Source organism: Urocampus carinirostris, chromosome 16, assembly GCF_059441175.1.
Source record: "Urocampus carinirostris isolate Australia breed hairy pipefish chromosome 16, RoL_Ucar_1.0, whole genome shotgun sequence".
Taxonomy (NCBI): Eukaryota; Metazoa; Chordata; class Actinopteri; order Syngnathiformes; family Syngnathidae; genus Urocampus; species Urocampus carinirostris.
Window position 1 is genome coordinate 35,378,900 of NC_142364.1, and position 18,955 is coordinate 35,397,854.

At 38.4% G+C, this 18,955-nt stretch overlaps 2 protein-coding genes across 11 annotated transcripts in view; one reads left to right on the top strand and one right to left on the bottom strand.

Moving 5' to 3' along the window:
• The window catches only part of fbxw2 (F-box and WD repeat domain containing 2), a 59,027-nt gene extending 57,508 nt beyond the window's left edge, over positions 1-1,519 (bottom strand). For all 8 annotated transcript variants that reach the window (XM_088355541.1, XM_088355538.1, XM_088355539.1 and 5 more), the window contains exon 1: positions 1,177-1,519. The gene's annotated coding sequence lies outside the window, so the exon portion shown is untranslated. The remainder of the gene's footprint in view (positions 1-1,176) is intronic.
• A 2,480-nt stretch (positions 1,520-3,999) lies between these two features.
• LOC148351193 (SWI/SNF-related matrix-associated actin-dependent regulator of chromatin subfamily B member 1-like) overlaps positions 4,000-18,955 on the top strand; it is a 44,213-nt gene continuing 29,257 nt past the window's right edge. The window contains exons 1-6 of one of the 3 annotated variants that reach the window (XM_088356123.1): positions 4,000-4,218; positions 6,207-6,318; positions 11,214-11,322; positions 13,819-13,956; positions 18,055-18,182; positions 18,251-18,417. In XM_088356123.1, coding sequence (XP_088212249.1) covers positions 4,126-4,218; positions 6,207-6,318; positions 11,214-11,322; positions 13,819-13,956; positions 18,055-18,182; positions 18,251-18,417 — 747 coding nt within the window. In that variant the 5' untranslated portion in view covers positions 4,000-4,125. Of the gene's footprint in view, positions 4,295-6,206; positions 6,319-11,213; positions 11,323-13,818; positions 13,957-18,054; positions 18,183-18,250; positions 18,418-18,955 lie in introns of all 3 variants that reach the window. The other 2 variants (XM_088356124.1, XM_088356122.1) reach the window with 2 other exon arrangements.

Genomic DNA, 18,955 nt, shown 5'->3' on the forward strand with positions numbered 1-18,955 from the left:
GTTGCTGCAGGTGAAAAAAGAAGGGTCGTGCGTACAACTATTGCATTTATTAAAAAAATAATAGCAAAATATGAAGAAGGTGTGCGAGTTTCCCTTCTTTCGAGAGAATAGAGCATGGCTTCTGTAGACATTCATAAAGGTAAGAAATCCTATTCATGAATCTTATCTTTATTCTTTAACCGCTCACCACTTTTTGTGGAGACCCAGGTGCTAAATGACGTATAAACAACCTGATTTTTTTAGTTGTAGACGTTCATGTTAGCGTAATTTTCCGTAACGCCAACGTATGATTAGCCTGGGTTGGCTTCATGTTTACGGTCATGGTAAGCATTCACGGTGTTAGAACAGATTAAAACAATTTTACATTAATTTTAATGGGAAAAACGATTTTCGGTGATCGAACAAATCGATTTTTGATCAGGGTTCTGGAATGGATTATGGCCGAGAACCGAGGTTCCACTGTACATACATACATACATTATATATATATATATATATATATATATATATATATATATATATATATATATAATTTATTTCAATAAAAAAATAGAACAATATTTTTAGATATACCATATTTAGTGGTGTATCATGCACTCTCGTGTATAACGCGCACCCATTTTTTTGGGGTCAGAATTTGGTTTAAATTCTTGTCTGTGAAACTACACAGTTCAAAATGTGTTGTTGGATGCAATATGAATCAACTATGGTTCTCATCAAATTCTAACCACTGGACCACCAGTGGTTTCGATGTCATACAAAAAAAGGCAGTCGATTTTATCTCACTATCACACCATTATTAATCACAGTACAAGAGAAGAATGTTAATTTTGTTGCAAATTTCACGTTTTACTATGACGATAATTTTTCCAATTACAATGTTTGGGGTAGAAAGGAATCCAACAGAATCTAATAGAATAGAATCAAATAGAATAGATTGATCATTGTGCTACTTTTTTCCCTCTAAAAATGTAGCAGATCGATGCGTTGATTTGAAATGTAAACATTATTTTTTTCTGGGGGACAATGCACCTGGTCCCCCTAGACTATTCACCCACCTGGATCTTAAAAAAATCGACAATTAACACTTTACACATAGTCATATCAGTAAATCAGTAGAGTATTGCGTGTTGTTGCTGAAATAGTTTGAAAAAAGTATTCAAAAATTGTACTAACCAGGGTGTAGAAATCCTCATCTTCGCCTTTCTGACATGCTTCATTTAGTAAGTTGGATCTTAAGCTGGCACGTTTCTAGTTGAAATGCGTGTTCAACCAAATTAGCTCCGTTGCTATTGTTAGCTGTCAACCACGGTCAAGAGAAGCATTCTCTTCTGACATAAAACGTTACATTCGGCATCCAGTGTACAGCATTGAAGACTATGTGTGGGTGTTCATTTAAAAAACATCCAGTGGATTTCTTATTTTGACGTTTACGTTTTTTACGTTTGAACTGGCTACTCTTACAGACGTTTTCATTGGACTGACAATTTTTGTTGACCTATTCGCAGATTCGTCACGAGGTGGCTCTGAGCGGTCTCAGTAATTCCTTGACGTCGAGCAGAAATATTCTGGGAACTTTTCTACAAAATGTGTATTCTTTTTTTTTCAAACTGGACAGGTCATTGTTTAAACCGATAAAATAATTTATTGTATGTGGGAAATTTGAATCTCAATTAATGTCGTGGAGGAAGTACCTAAGTTATTAGCAAGAAAACTCAACTGCTCATCAACCAAAGTAAAAAGGCGATTGAAGAAAGTGTATTAACGGTGCAATCTTTTTTTTTGGCATTTGAAAATGTATTGTAGAATAATTACACCAATCTTCGATATTTCCTTTGGTACTGTCCTGGCGGTTAGGAGGTCCACGAGTCTTGGATGGTGACTCACATTGACTTTATTACCGTTTCATGATTTGCTAGACGAACAGTTAGTTTGGTTAACCGCATGTTTCACTTCACATTCGAAGGTAATGAAAAATGTTTTTATAACAGTGAATTTGTATTTGTAAATGTAAAATTTAGCTATAGTGATGGTAAGATTGACAATAAACGTTTCTTTTGGCTCTAATTTATATGTATGTAACATAGCCTACATGCAGGGTAGTTGAAATCCATTGTCAATCTCATCACTATTAAATGACTGATTCCAGACCATAATCTATTCAACTCAGAGCAGAGCCAAACTAAATGCTTTACAGTTTTCAGTATCAGCATAACAAAATGATTGGTGATATGAAGGAGAAGGAGGATTTGAGATGAGTCAGCGGACCAGCGTCTGACCTGAAGCATGTCAACGCCTGCATTGACCAGCTGGCAGAGATGGGAAGCTGCGTTGTGGCCGTCTTGGACTTTCTGGACTAGTTTACAGTCTGGGGGCGTTGTTGCTGTCATGCACTTTCCGGCCAACTTTCAACGTGTTACCTTGTGTTTACTATGTTTGTGTACTGTAATGCTAAATCGAATTAATCCTGAAAGGGGGATTACCACTTGTGAGGTCCCTTCTTAAGGTTTCTCTTTTTCCTCACGCTGAGGTTTTGAGTGGTTCCTTGCCCGCGTGTTGGTTTAAGATCAGGTAGTTGTTTAATTGTAATCCTGTGCAGTCCTTTGAGACATTTTTGTGATTAAGGGCTATATAAATAAATGTGACGTTACTTGACAAAATGTACACTTTACATTGTTAAACCTTTTTGCCATATGCACTTTGTTAGGATAAATCATGTAAAAAATGTAATTACTTTTTTCTCAAATTGTTGGACAGCAGATTTTACCAAACATAGTAGTATACACAGGGATGGTCGAGAAATCTGTTGAGATCCCTCACCAATTGAATATTTGAATAAGGTGCAGATCCCAAGAGAGATTGTGCCAACAACTTGCATAGTAACCACCAGCCAGGTAAAACCGGAAATTGTATATTTCAAATAATTCCATATAGGAGTCTATGTGACCAACTAATTGAATAATTGAGAAACCATTAAAATATTGTTGTCAAACCACAGTTGAATAAAAAATGATTTATTTTTGAAAGAAATATCCCGATGGTTCCATATACTGTACAGTATTTATGGTGAGATAAATTGTGTACGAAAACAAAAGACCAAGAGAGAAAAGCCTGTCGGTGGAAGGGAAACATTTTCATCTGAACTGTATCAATATTGTAATTAAAAACCAAGAAGAATTGTATGAAGCCCAGTGTGGACAGATTATGGAAGGCAATGATGTTCCATACAAAGTTTGACATTACGTAGTTAGCAATTGTTCCCATTAAAAAAAAAAAAAAAAAAAAAAAAAAAAAAAAAATCTAGCGCATGCGCGTAGCAGAAGCCGCTGATCCCGAATCGTGCCGAGATCACTTTCTTGTTGAAAGCTACGTGTCGACAATCACATTGAGATGCGTGGTAAACGCATTAGAATATATGACGATTTTCTTGATTAAGACAACGATAGAAACGGAAATAAACTTTACTACACCGATCCAACTTTCTGACACAGAGATGTACACAATTCTGTGCAATTATGTCAATGCATGTGACAATGTTCTCAATACCGTCATTTTGGAATATAATATTGTGAATATGCTTGATTGCTGTTGTGTTGGCCATAATTGTTTTCTGTTGTTGGTGATCTATTGACACTAACAAAGATGTCATATAATGAAATTGTGAATATGTTTGATTGCTAATAGGATTTTTCGAGAAGGGTTGTTCAAATCCTCACTATGTGTTTGCTGGTAATAACATCATATTGGAACATAATATTATGAATGTGCTTGATTGCTGTTGTGATTGTCATGATTGTTTTATTTTAATATTAGTGTCAATAAATTTGTTCAAACCAAAAAAAAAACAGGATTTGAATTATTTACACAAGAACATGTTTCATTATTGATACAAAATATTTTTGAACGGGATTAGGAATTAAGCAGCATGATAATTTTGCCCTCATTTGCAGGGAACAAGCCCCTACCAATATGGCCGTTACGTAGGCATGATAATACGTTTCACTGCTTAGCCATCTTATCTGCCTATCCTATCTGTGGGTGCAACAATGAACAGAATGTGTTCGTCTGGTGAAAATCAAAATTTATCCTAGTCCAACATAGACGAACGCATATTTTAAGGAAGTTATGATGCAGCTGGCTTTAAGTAAAACATTTGGTACGAAGCCAGTTAAATTTCAGTTGGAACAAGATGGGGACTTTTACATGGTTGGTTCGGAGGTACGTGCCAATTTTCCTCCAGTATTTGTTTTTGCTTGGAAGATTGTTCCCGTTGGACTGTTGGATATTACTTATTGTGAGTGAGACATTTCTGTTGATTTTGGGTTACAAATACAGATTCATTTTGACCAAATGTGCACACTTTAATTAATCCCCTGTTTAATAAGCGCAGAGTGGAAAAGAGCCGCGCAGTTGCATTCGTTTTTGTGTATACCTTTTCTGCTTGAACTTCACGTCCAATGTTAGATTACCCTGTTCAAACCAGGGGCCGGTGTTATGCCCAAATCCGACTCCTGTGCAAATTCCTCCCCCCCTCGCGTGAACGCACATTCTGCTGCGCTTCCAACAAAAGCGATCGTATTTTATATAAAACGCTTATTAAAACAATAAAGCGAGCTAATTATAACAATTTGGAGATCCTACTCTATATAAAGCGTTTATTTAAACAATAAAGGGCGATCGTATTCTACAAATTGCGTTTGTTAACGCGGATGCAAAAGTCACCAATGTCAATGTACGCTTCCGACAAAAGCGATCGTAATCTATATAATACGCTTTTTTTAAAAAATAAAGTGAGCTAATTAAAACAATTGGGAGATCCTAGTCTATACAACGCGTTTATTTAAACAATAAAGTGCGATCGTATTCTACAAAATGCGTTTGTTAACGCAGATGAAAAATTCACCAACGTCAATGTACGCTATGATTTCTGCAATCACAACTAATTGTTCACAAATAATATTTATTTGATTTACCATAATATCCATATGTAATGTCTTTTTTATTGTGAAAGAAACCCTGGTTGCATTGGATCCCACGGTGTAAACAAATTGTTGTTGGGTTTTTTTCCATTTAATATCGGACTTCCCTGCCTATACTGTTTGCAAAATAAGACACGCTTTGAACCTCATTGTGTTTTTTGGTTTTGGGATCCAACTACAGAGGAATACCTCCACTTTGCGATGTGTTACTGAATAGGTGTTCGACCAATCTAGTTTGTTTTTATGACTACTATTAATAATAATAATAGTAGTATTATGAGAAACGTTTGAAAGTTTTCAAATTCACTGTGCTGACATATTGATGCCACAGAAGGTTACTCTAGGAGATACAAGTCTGTATCTCCAACAGACTCTGTTTTAGTAGGGTAGTCAGATTTTTCTGCCTGCCCAAATCCTCCCCCCCTGCTAACTCCTGAATAAAAATTCCAAGTGACCCCAAATTCAGTGTGCTGACTTATTAATGCCACAGAAGGTTACTCTACAAGTTACAAGTCTGTATCTCCTACAGAGTCTGTTTTAGCAGGGGGGGAGGATTTGGGCAGGCATTTTTGTTTTTTTGCTTGCTAAAATAGATCCTGTTTGAGATACAGACTTGTGACTTCTATAGTAACCTTCTGTGGCATCAATAAGTCAGCACAGTGAATTTGGGGTCATTTGGAGTTTTTATTCAGGAGTTAGCAGGGGGGGGAGGATTTGGGCAGGCTTTTTGCCTGTGCAACCCCCCCCCCCTGCTAAAACAGACTCTGTTGGAGATACAGACTTGTAACTTGTAGAGTAACCTTCTGTAGCATTAATAAGTCAGCACAGTGAATTTGGGGTCACTTGGAGTTTTTATTCAGGAGTTAGCAAGGGGGGGGGGGAATTTGGGCAGGCAAAAAGCAACAAAAATGCCTGCCCAAATCCCCCCCCCTGCTAAAACAGACTGTGTCGGATTTGGGCACAACACCGGCCCTTGGCTCATAGCTTCATTTTTCATTTGGCCCTTCCATCTGTTTGTCTTTGACACCGCTGATTTGAACTATTGCTTCTATGTAGCCAAAACTGACTTGTCTGTGCGATTGGCGATTTCGGTTATATCTACAATACAAAAAATGCAATCACTTGGGTCAAGCTCGGTCCATTGGTTATAGGTCCCGTATTTTTCTAAATTGGGGAGTTTCTTTTTTATTTTATTTTGTTGTGTACTGATCACATTCTTTGTTTCAGGTCGGAAACTATCTGCGTATGTTTAGAGGGTCTTTATACAAAAGATATCCATCTTTATGGAGGAGGCTTGCTTCAGTAGAAGAGAGGAAAAAAATTGTTGCATCATCTCATGGTGAGTATTACACTACATACAGTTTCTAAAAAGAGGTTTTTCAGAATACCAAATTTCACGGGATGATAATTGTGCTGGAATAAATTTCATTTGATCTATATTTTCCACACTTCAAAAAAATCATTAAGTTTTAGTTTGTGACATAAAAAGGCATTTATTTCCTATCTAAACCAGAAAATGTTAATTTCTTACTATAAAGAAAATATAAGGTAAACGAACAGTGCTCTTAAAATACAACAATTTCCACAATGAACTCATTCTGATGAACAATGGCCCGTCTCAGTAAATATTGCTGCATTGCATGCACAAAATTAAAAAACAATTTTTTTTACATTCTAAACTTAAAAAATACAAAACTGACACAAAAAAGACATTTGTCTCATTCGAGGGGAGGCAGTTTACAAATTAATTGCTTGTTGAAGCTTTAAGGTTTTTGCTTAGTTAGATATATTCCTTGTTTAGAATGGAATTTGTGCAGATATTCAGATTAGCCAACATTGGGTGCCAGAGGTCTACCAAAAATAATTGAATTTTAACTTCCAAAAGGTTTGTTAAATCAGTTTCATAATATAAAGGGGGATTACCCGATACTTTATTTTAAATTTTCCTTAGGGTTATCAATTTCACAGTTCCTTAATTTTACCAACACACTCTCACTTTAGCGAGGCTTCAGGCCTGTTTCTGTTCGACCGAAGGAGGGGGAGAGAGGGGCGATGGGTGAGCAGGCCAATGGGCGAGAAAGCTCGGGTAGTGTGTCACTCAACTTTTGAGCCCAGGAAAAGAGAGCGTGGCGAACATTGCCACCTTCTTATACATGCTTCGTCACATCATCAACCACCGGAAGCATGTCATTGGAACCTGCTACTCCAGTTCCCCGAAGGTATTGAAAGTTTTTACAAAATAAAGTACTCTAGACGCCAAATGAAGACAATTTCATCAAACGCGCCGTAAAATACTCGAGCATCAATCATGACTCAGCACACGAAGACAAATCATCAATCTTTTGAGTACAATCTAATACTTTGGTGCTTCGAATCTTTATAATGAATATGTAAAGGCCGCTTATCTCCTGGACCGGGAACATTTTCCGGGAGCACACTTCACTGGTGTGTACTTTTTTGTTAAACTGAACGTCACTGGCACGGGGGAATAAGGGGTAGGGTCAGCATGGGTTGGCGGTTGCGATTCAGTTCATCATTGGAGTGGGTAGACGGGCATAGAGAGGTGTTGGTGGTTCAGTTCATCACGGGTGTGGGGAGACTGGCATACAGACGGGCATAGACCCCTCTTCGGTTCTGTCCATCACGGGCATAGGTCATTTTATAAGGCGGCTCAGGTAGTCCAATAATTTGAGAAAAGGGGTGTCTTGGGGGATGATCAGTGAGTCTTTTAATGTTTTTTCTTTTTGACAGTCAATAGCTGGAAATGGAAGGGGGTGTATTCTTAGGAAAGGGCATCACCCTACAAGCTAGGAAAGCTGTCTTTCAATATCAAGGTACTTGATATTTAACAACTGATAACTTGATTCTGTTATACAGTGGGACCTCGCTACTTTGGTTCAAAGCTTCGCGGGTCTAAAAAATAAAAAAAAAGATTAAAAAAATATATATATATTATTATTATTTTTTTTTTAAGCATTTTGAAGGGGCGTCGCTACTTCGCAGATTATCACTTTTCGTGGGTGGTTTTGGTCCCCGTTAAACGGGTCTATAAAATAATTTTAATAAAATAAAATAATAATAAAAAATAACAATCATTTAAAAATGTAAGCATTTTTGAAGGGGCGTCGCTACTTTGCAGATTTTCACTTTTCGCAGGTGGTTTTTCCCCATTAACCGGGTCGAAAAAATAATAAAATAAAATACAAGTTTTTTTTTTTCAGCATTTTTGAAGGGGCGTCGCTACTTCACGGATTTTCACTTTTCGCGGGTGGTTTTGGTCCCCATTAACTGCGATAACCGGGGGATTACTGTATATGTGTTTGTGCGTGTGCATGTACGCGTGCGCGTGCTGTTTTCTACTGAAAAATAAACATTTCAGAAAATTATATGCAGGGATCAGAATTTTCCGCGGATCCGCGGATTTCCGCTGTTTTTGAACCCCAAAGGCATTCCGACTTGTCACTTTCACTTTTTCACTTGCGTAGCAAACAAATTCAAAATCCGACTGTCTCACTCTTACCTTTATTGCTCTGGCGCACCCTGGCGGCCGTTAGAAAAATTGGCCGCATTGTTGCACAAGCTGCAGGGACTGAACTGCATTTGAACTTATCTTGCAGTATTTACAAAAAAATCAGTTATGTGGGCAAATTATTTTAATCTTCTAAAAATGTTACTTAAATGATAAATATAAGCATGGTTTTGGACAAGTAAATTGCCTAAAACCCAGGAGCTTTTTTGGGGGGGGTGTCCGCCCTGGTTTATTCCTGGACCCTGGCTATTTCAGCTGAAAATGAAAATCTCAATTCTGATCCCTGTATATGCTCTCTAAAGATATATCAAATTTAGTTTAACTTTACTTTTGGAAGATGGGCTTCAAGAGGTCCTCCTCTGTGGGTCAAGAGTAGACAAAAAAAAAAGCAATCCAACCATTTTCTCAACCTCATCAAGCTTTCTTATTCCACTTTCATTTCAAAATAAACGGCTCGCCTCTTCTTTACACATTACACTAACACCATTTATTGGATGCATGAGATAATTAAGAATAAAAATGTCAAAGTTCTATAGATATGATCAATAAACATATTTAGTACAGTATGTTTGCACTCATTTCCTCTCGCTTAAGGATTATTGGTCTATCTGCTTTACTCATTAATTATTTTCTATCAGTTCATAATACGCTACAAAGCTTAGTAGCCGGGATTCTTATTCTCAGCCAAAAGGCCAAGTTAAGGTCCTAGCATTAAAGCCTTGCAACGACGAATAAGGATTGCACCGAATCATTTATTCGAAATGAAGAGAAACTACACTGACGGGGATACATGTTCACCCCTTTGACGTCACGAGCACGCTCGGCATTCGCGCTGTTTATACGCGGAGAAAGGACATTGGATCGGCACAACGACAATGAAAACCACAAATTAGCTATGGAAATTCTTTGCTGCAATTGGACCTTTTGTATTGGACCAATTGTATTGCATTACAACTGTGGCGGAACAGCAAACCACAAAGAATATATGAACTGAAAAATCTGAAGTGATTAGAACTGCATGAATATATAGACTAATATTTCAGCAATATTATTATGTACAATGTTTTTGTGAACTGAAAAATCTGAAGCGATAGCTGCTTTGTATTACCAATTAAGTGTGATGATTACAACTGACTGAATAGATTTATATATTCATTTATATACATGTATTTGTCGCCGATTTACAATTTCAACCCTGATAACACTACATTGTGGGGACCCATAGATCTCTGTTGGGACCCATAGATTTTTGAGCATGCGAGTCCCCGCGACCCATCACTTTTCAGAGGTAAAATGAACACTGCTTTATACCTTTCATACGCATCACCAATCTTATCTTGCAGCCACTCCTCAAAGGCACATCCCTTCTGTCACAGCTTCTGAGATCTGATCATTCCATCATTCACTTCCTTTCTTAATACTTTGACCAACTTTTGTCATTCCACACACTTCTTTCGCACTCCTCAACCCTACCTCTTTAAACCACTTCCATTCCCTTTTCCACACTCTCTACTTCTCTTTTACTAATCCGTTCACACACTTCCCCTATCCTCTCTTTAAACCCCCCCATTTTCTGCCTTATTCATCTCTGACATTTTCACTTCTTCCCTCACACTCTTCCTATACTAGCCCTCCACGATCTATTAAATCTCAGTTTTCTATCCGCGAAAATCACAAAATAGCTAAATGAAAAAATAAAAAGTAAAATATTAAGAAGAAAATGTTCAACTCCATGCAAGGGGCAAATTCTTAATTATATTATATATCATTTTCATATTGGGAACGTTTATCATATTCAAAGATTTAACCAAAAAAAAACAAATTTGTTGAGAATATTTTGAAAAGTGGATTTACATTATATATATGTATGTATATATATATATATATATATATATATATATATATTTGCAGATTAAAAAAAAGTTGCTACACCTAAAATGAAATTATAATATGACATTTGGAAAATGTGGTAAAAAAAGATTATTTTACATATCTGCATGTGTATAGCATAAATTTGTATGTATTTTTGTTCATTGACAAACACTTTTCTTTTGTTTTATCTAATCAGCTGTACCGCTTATCCTTATTAGGGTCACGGGGGGGGCTGGAGCCCATCACAACCATCTCCGGGCAGTGGGCAGGGGACACCCTGAACTGGTTGCCAGCCAATCGCAGGGCACACGGGGACAGACAACTCACTCATTCACTAGGGACAATTTGGACCGGCCAATTCACCTGAAATGCATGTCTTTGGAATGTGGGAGGAAACCGGAGTGCCCGGAGGAAACCACGCAAGCATGGGGAGAACATACAAACTCCGCACAGTTAGGCCGGTAGCTGGATTTGAACTCACGCAGGAGGTTCCCACGACTTTAGAACTGCACACGCGCTAAACACTGCGCCGCCGTGCTGCCCTTCTTATGTTTTATATTATAGAATATTCTGTTGTTGTCTGAACTATTTTGTTCAGTCCAAAAAATCAATATTTGAATAAAGAAGAAATTACAAATATCTTTAAAATATCTTATTCATTGATTCATGGAAAAAATAATCGAACGATTCGTCAATAATGAAAATAATCGTTTATTGCAGTCCTAATTTGAAAGTATTAATTGTTCCATTAAAAATGTACAATTTTCTTAACAAGAGAAGTAATATGAAATAAGATATTTGTATTTCTTCTCTCGCCCTTCCACAAATTGTAGCGACCAGTGTTACTCTGCTGAAGGCCTCTGAGTGTGAGGAAATCTTTGATGGTAACGATGACAAATACAAGGCAGTGTCCATCACCACAGAGCCACCAACATACCTCAGGTAATTATGTTTTGTTTTAAAGTTGCTTAACTCTTTCAGTGCCGGATGTTTCTATAAAATTCTTGGCATTTTTGACTAATTTTTGAAGGCCCACAAAAAAATTACCTCTGTGGCTAAATAAGCAAAGGATAAATTTTAAACCTTAAAATGGCCAACATGTGATACATGTAAATCTGATAGGAGGTATCCTGAGAAGCAGGGCAATTGTGTGTATTTGTATATACTCTTCCCAAAAGCCACATTTAAATCGAGACAAGTGTCTGCTTTTAACAAAGCTATGTCGTCGTACACAGCACCAACTCAGCGTAAAATAAGTTAATAAGGCTATCTACATCTTCACTACATCTTTACCAAAATAATTATTTGAGGCAACATATTGTCACTTTAGCGGAGAGAAATATAAAGTTATTTATTACATTAAGATTTATAACGTAGCTAACGTTAGCTATTGGCTGCGTTCTGCATAATGTAATTCTGTTTGCTTGGTATTCAATGGATATAATGTGCTATTTTTTGTTCTTTGGTAATGAAAAGTAATTGAAAAAAATCAAAGCTTCAAGCCAGGTATTGATGATTAAAAACTTGTAGCAATAACAAAGCCTATTTTACAAGTCATGTCAAGTTAGGAGACCACATGGCCTCACAGTAGCTAAAATAAGCCCGACCCCTTTTTTTTGGGTGGTGGACTTCTTGTCCCCGTAAGCAGGTCCTGTGACCTGTGAGTTCCTGTTGCTGCTTTCCAAATTAAAGTTCTCTGATTGGTTTATTATAATTATCATCATAATTGCTGCTTACAGGCAAAATTTTATTTAGACACACAGTGAAATAATTCCTGGCATGATCATGATACACAGATGCATATAAACACTTCGGGGTTTTAAAACTTTATGGCGGCGCGTATGGATGTTGCGGCTAGTTGCTGTCCAGCTAACCTTCTATTTACTACTGTTCTCTTATCCTTTTTGCTTTCTTTTTTGGACACATGCGTGGCCAATAAGACTTATAGTCGGGAGGAACTTATTCAATTGGGTGGGCGTCTAAATTTCGACTTTTCGGGCACTTTTTATACCACCTATGATATCCGAACGAGCTACAAAGGGCTCCGCCATCTCCGTGGTCGGCAATCCCACTTATGAGGCGACGGAGGCGCCGTAAAGACAGAAAGCAGAAGCGGGTTTGTCGTGCAGGGATGCGTGTGAAGTCGAAGGAGCAAGAAGGAGACGAAGATGTGTAATTCAACCATTATTTCTTCATCGATCTAAGCTTAAAATTCACTTCTACTCTATAGCATATGAATAACCTAAACTTTTCGTGGACAATATCTCTGTATTATTTGCGATTGCAACATCCTCTGCTGTCTGGTAATCCTGGAAGGGGGATACCTCATGTGCGGTCCCTTCTCAAGGTTTCTTCATTTTCCTCATTTTGAGTTTTTTTTTTGAGTTTTTCCTTGCCCTTATGTTGGTTCCATATCAGGGGATGTTGTAATAATAGTCTGAAAAAATAGTCTGCGTAATCCTGTGAAGCCCTTTGAGACTCTTAGTGATTAAGGGCTATACAAATAAAAATGACTTGACTTGACTTCAGAGTCTGGTCACTTCCTGCAAATGGATCGTCGGTCTTTAGAAGTGTTGGCATTCAGTGGTTGAAAAAAGGTTAGGAGAAATGGATTTGTGGCAGTCTAGTTTCCTCATGCACCACCAACCCACCGCCACGCGATGTCATACAGTTGGACACAGGAAACAAAACAAGGCACCAAAGCCATTTGTGGTGATTTATCATACTAATATAATTCCAGAGGTGTGATTGTAATGAAAGAGATACACCAACGCATTTAGAATAGTTTAAAAAAAAAAAAAATTACTTTTTGGCACGGAATGAGTTAATATACAAAATGTGTATCTTGACATAATCTATTTTTATGTTTTAAACAGGAAATTAATGATATACAAAACACAGAAAACTGATATAAACATTGCTAAAACGCAGACTTAGGCTTGCATTGGGGGTTGGAGTATCAGTAGTCCTCAGCATTGTTAGTCACACTGCTGTGATCAGCCATTTTCACTTTGAAAAGCTTACAGGTAGCTTGGATTACTATTGGCTTGAATTGTATTTATTCTTTTAGTTTATCATAAAAGGTAATTTTATAAAATTGCAATCATGTCTTAAAAAATAAAGCAAAATTTTGTTCTGAACTCAAATAAACGTTGCAGACATTAGCTCGCATTGGGGGTTAGGGTTTGAGCTTTCCTCTGAATTGTAGTCACAATGCTGTGATCAGTGATGTTCATTTTGCAAATCTTTCAGGTAGCTTTGTTTTGTTTTGGCTGGAAACATTTTTTCTTTTAGTTTAACAGGTAAGTTGATTGTAACACAATTATATTTTCACAATCAGGAACATTATTTTATTTTGGGGAAAACAGTGATGTGTTTTTGGCATATGAGCCAAGCTTAGTTTGAGGAATTGACTTGACATTTCTTTTTCTTTTCAAGAGAGCAGAAAGCAAAAAGAAGCAGTCAATGGGTCCCTACACTGCCCAACAGCTCACACCATTTAGATGCAGTGCCTTGCTCAACGACCATCAACCGCAACCGAGTGAGTCGTGACAAGAAGAGAACCTTTCCACTTTGGTATGAAAAAGCAAAACCGTCCACAACCACACACGTCACATCACAAAAAATGTAATGTATCAATGTCGATATATATATATTATACTGTACTCCCCTGTTTTTTGCAGGGGTTGTGTTCCAAAATCGTCCCACCATAGTCAAAACTTGAAAAGTAAAACCCTTTATCCATTTATTTACTTATATATTAGATCAGAAGTGGGCAAACTACGGCTCATGGGCCACATGCTGCCCGCAGGCCTTTACATCTGGCCCTCCCGATAACTATCATAACCGTAGTAAACAAAGTGCTACTAATTAAAAATGTGTTTTCTTTGTCCCAACTTTGTCCTTGTTGTTTGTGTGTCTGCAAAACTGAAGAACAAACCCAATTTACAGGCTCACGTTTTTGTTTAACAAATAAAATTACTGTATTTTTGTACAATTAACCTCTGTACTGTCAAATTGTAATGTTAAGATTTATCTTCCACTATATTGCACACCTGTATTAAAATATCAGGCTTGTCCTTGAGCTAAAAACATAAACTGACCAGTCGGTGAGGGATACCAACGCATAGGTCCCCACCTGTAAAAAGTGGAGTATCCAATCCAAACAGCCGCAGGGGGTGACATCTATCAGCTGCAGGGGGTGGCAGGGAGACATCCCTATCACTGGTCCGACACCAGGAGACATTCTAAGGATTAAGGGGTGAAACGTTGACAATTGGTGGTTCCTAACTGATGACCCTGCAGCTGAGCCACGGGCATTGGAGGCGGTGCGACAGGTAGCCATGCCAAGCAGGAAGTTGATTAAGGACACGTTACCTTACATGATACTTTGTCGCCGTAGAGGTATCACTGTTTATATACTGTGTATATAAATATGTATTCATATGTATGTACAGTGCTGTGAAAAATTATTCACCCCCTTCCTGATTTTCCTTTTTTTCATATTTATCATTCACAGAGGTTTCAGATCATCACACAAATTTTAATATCACACAGAGATAATCCAAGGATAAATAAAATGCAGTTCTGAAATGTTGATTCGATTTATTAAGGCACAAAAAAAAAATCAATACCCATCTGGCCCTATGTGAAAAAGTAATTGCCCCCTTGAACCTATTGGCGAGTTGGGCTACCTTTGGCAGGATAAGCAATTGTTTGCGATAATTGGTAATGAGTCTTTCACAACGCTGTGGGGTATATTTTGGACCACTCTTCTTTGCCAATTTGTTTCAAATCTGATATATAGTAAGTTTTTATAGCATGAACTGCCCGTTTAAGATCACATCACAGCATCTCAATTGGATTTAAATCCAGACTTTGACTTGGTCACTCCAGAACTTTCCTGCTGCATGAGACAATCCTTTCTCGAAGGTCTACAGACAGTTCTTTTGACAAGAGAACTTGAATTTGAGGGCAAGAACTGATGACGTTCTCATCCAGGATCCTTTTGGTAAACACCAAAATTCATTATTCCATTAACCTCATCAAGTGGATTTTTTCCCAAGGCAGCAAAGCAGCCCACAACCATCACACTGCCACAACTATGCGTTGCTGTTGGCATCATGTTCTTTTTGTGAAATGGTGCATTTCACGCCAGATGTAACAAAAAGTGAAATTATTCTCCAAAATTACTGGAGATGCTTTTTGGCAAATGGGAAAGGACTCCTTGTGTTCTTTTGTGACAGTTGTCGTTTTCGCCTGGCAACTCTCCCATGGGTGCCATCTTTGGCCAGTGTTTTTCTTATAGGCGAGTTATGAACCTTCCTAAACTGAGGACAGCTAGGACTGCATTTCCTTGGATATTTAAGATTCTTTTGTAACCTCCTGGATGAGCAGTTTTTACACTCTTGGAGTAATCTTAGTTGGTCGACCACTCCTGGGAAGGTTTGCCATTGTTCCCAATTTTCTCCATGTGTTGATAAGGGCTCTGACAGGGCTTCACTGTCGAGCCTAGTGTTGTGACTTTTTCCAGACTGATATATTTCAATCACCTTTTTGGAATCAACATTTTAAAACTCAATTTTGTATATCCTTGGGTTGTCTTTTTGTCATATTAAAATTAGTTTTATGATCCGAAAGCTGGGTGAGTGATAAACATGTGAAAAACACAGAATTCATGAAGGGGGGCAAATTATTTTTCACAGCACTGTATATATGCATGTGTATCTATACAGTACATGTATATACAGTGCATCCGGAAAGTATTCACAGCGCTTCACTTTTTCCACATTTTGTTATGTTACAACCTCATTCCAAATTGTATTAATTTAATCTCTTATCTCAAAATTCTACACAAAATACTCCATTATGACAATGTGAAAAAGTTATTTTTTTACTTTTTTCGAATTTATTAAAAATAGAAAACTAAGAAATCACATTTACATAAGTATTCACAGCCTTTGCTCAATACTTTGTTGATCCACCTTTGGCAGCAAATACAGCCTCAAGTCTTTTTGAATATGATCCCACAAGTTTAGCACATCTATCTTTAGGCAGTTTTTCCCATTCTTCTTTGCAATAAGTCTCAAGCTCAATCAGGTTGGATGGGAGACGTTTGTGCACAGCCATTTTCAGATCTCTCCAGAGATGTTCGATCGGATTCAAGTCTGGACTCTGGCTAGGCCACTCCAGGACATTCACGGAGTGGTTCTGAAGCCTATCTTTTGAGATCTTGGCTGTGTGTTTTGGGTCGTTGTCCTGCTGAAAAATGAACCTTCGCCCCAGCCTGAGGTCAAGAGCGCTCTGGAGCAGGTTTTCATCCAGGATATCTCTATATTGCTGCATTCATTTTTCCTTCTATCCTGACTAGTCTGCCAGTTGTTGCTGCTGTTGTTGTTGTTGTTGTTAGATCGCTTCAAGTCGTCTAAAGATGGTCTTTAGGAACGACATGGAACGCTTCGGTTGTGTTACGAGTTCCGCGAATTGGCCGCTCCGAAAGCGGATGAGGTCAGCTTTGGGTAACTTGTACCGAAGCGTTCGGTAGCGGGTGGGAGACGCATTCGTCGGCCATGTGGCCGTCCACAGGACACCACGTGGAGGTTGCGTTCCTTGTCCTGCAGTTGTTGCTGCTGAAAAACATCCCCACAGCATGATACTGCCACCACCATGCTTCACTGTAGGGATGGTATTGGCCTGGTAAAGAGTGGTGCCTGGTGTCCTCCAAACATGGCGCCTGGCATTCACACCAAAAAGTTCAATCTTTTTCTCATCACACCAGAGAATTTTGTTTCTCATGGTCTGAGAGTCATTCAGGTGCTTTTTGGCAAATTCCAGACCGGCTTCCATGTTCCTTTTACTAAGGAGTGGCTTTCGTCTGGCCACTCTACTATACAGGCCTGATTAGTGGCTGCTGCAGAGATGGTTGTCCTTCTGGAAGGCTCTCCTCTCTCCACAGAGGAACGCTGGAGCTCTGACAGAGTGACCATCGGGTTCTTGGTCACCTCCCTGACTAAGGCCCTTCTTCCCCGATCGCTCAGTTTAGAAGGCCGGCCAGCTCTAGGAAGAGTACTGGTGGTTCCAAATGTCTTCCATTTACAAATAATGGAGGCTACTGTGCTCATTGGGACCTTCAAAGCAGCAGAATTTTTTTGTATCCTTCCCCAGTATTGTGCCTCAAGACAATCCTGTCTCGAAGGTCTACAGACAGTTCTTTTGACTTCATGCTTGGTGTTTGTGCTCTGACATGCACACTCAACTGTGGGACCTTATATAGACAGGTGTGTGCCTTTCCAAATCATGCCCAATCAACTGAATTTACTGCAGGTGGACTCCAATTAAGCTGTAGAAAGATCTCAAGGATGATCAGTGGAAAAAAGATGCACCTGAGCTCAATTTTGAGCTTCATGGCAAAGGCTGTGAATACTTATGTACATGTGATTTCTTAGTTTTCTATTTTTAATAAATTCAAAAAAAGTTAAAAAAAAAACTTTTTCACATTGTCATGAAGGAGTATTTTGTGTAGAATTTTGAGATAAGGGATTAAATTAATACAATTTGGAATGAGGCTGTAACATAACAAAATGTGGAAAAAGTGAAGCGCTGTGAATACTTTCCGGATGCACTGTATGTGTTGGGTATGTAAAAGACAAGTCCTTGACGAAATGCTCTCTTTAGTTTTGATGATCACGATCCTGCTGTTATCCATGAGAATGCTGCCCATGTTGAGGTGTTGATTCCTATTCGCCTGGACATGGAGATCGATGGGCAAAAACTCAGAGATGCTTTCACATGGAACATGAACGGTAAAAAGTCTCTGCTAGAGGCACAAATTTGTCTTCCTTTTTTTAACTTGGTCACACCTTTTTGACAGAAAAACTGATGACCCCGGAGATGTTTGCAGAAATTCTGTGTGATGACTTGGACTTGAATCCTCTGACTTTCGTACCTGCCATCACCTCAGCCATACGTCAGCAGATCGAGTCTTACCCCACTGACAGTATTCTAGATGACCAAGCAGACCAAAGAGTCATTATCAAGGTTGTATTTTTCATGTTGTCTGAGCAGAAAGCAATCACTGGTGTTGGTGGCAGTCATGGGCGTAACCAAGCACCCCTTAATTCAACTCAAGCACCCCCAAAAATAAAAACTCTTTATTTAATAAAGGACAGGTCAGGCTAAAATATGATTAAAATCGCTAGATAAATATTCTAAAATGTAAAACAGAACAAAAATGTGAACAAAGCACTGTCGGAAGTACTCCATTGCCTTGAAATGTTTCAGTCCATTTGATTCCTAGCACTGCCTCATAGTATTTCCTCAGTGGGGCGGCAGTAGCTCAGGAGGTAGAGCGATCGTTTTAGGATTAAGGGATCCCAGTTTGAATCCCGGCTTGTCCGTGTTACATGCCGATGTGTCCTTGGGTAAGACACTGAAACCCCAATACCCCCAATAAGCAGGTTAGCGCCTTACATGGCTGCACAGATGATGGCCGCTATTGGGAAATATGAAGCACAATGTAAAGTGCTTTGGGAAGTCATTGACTTGAAATGCGCTATATAAATGCAGATCATTTCAT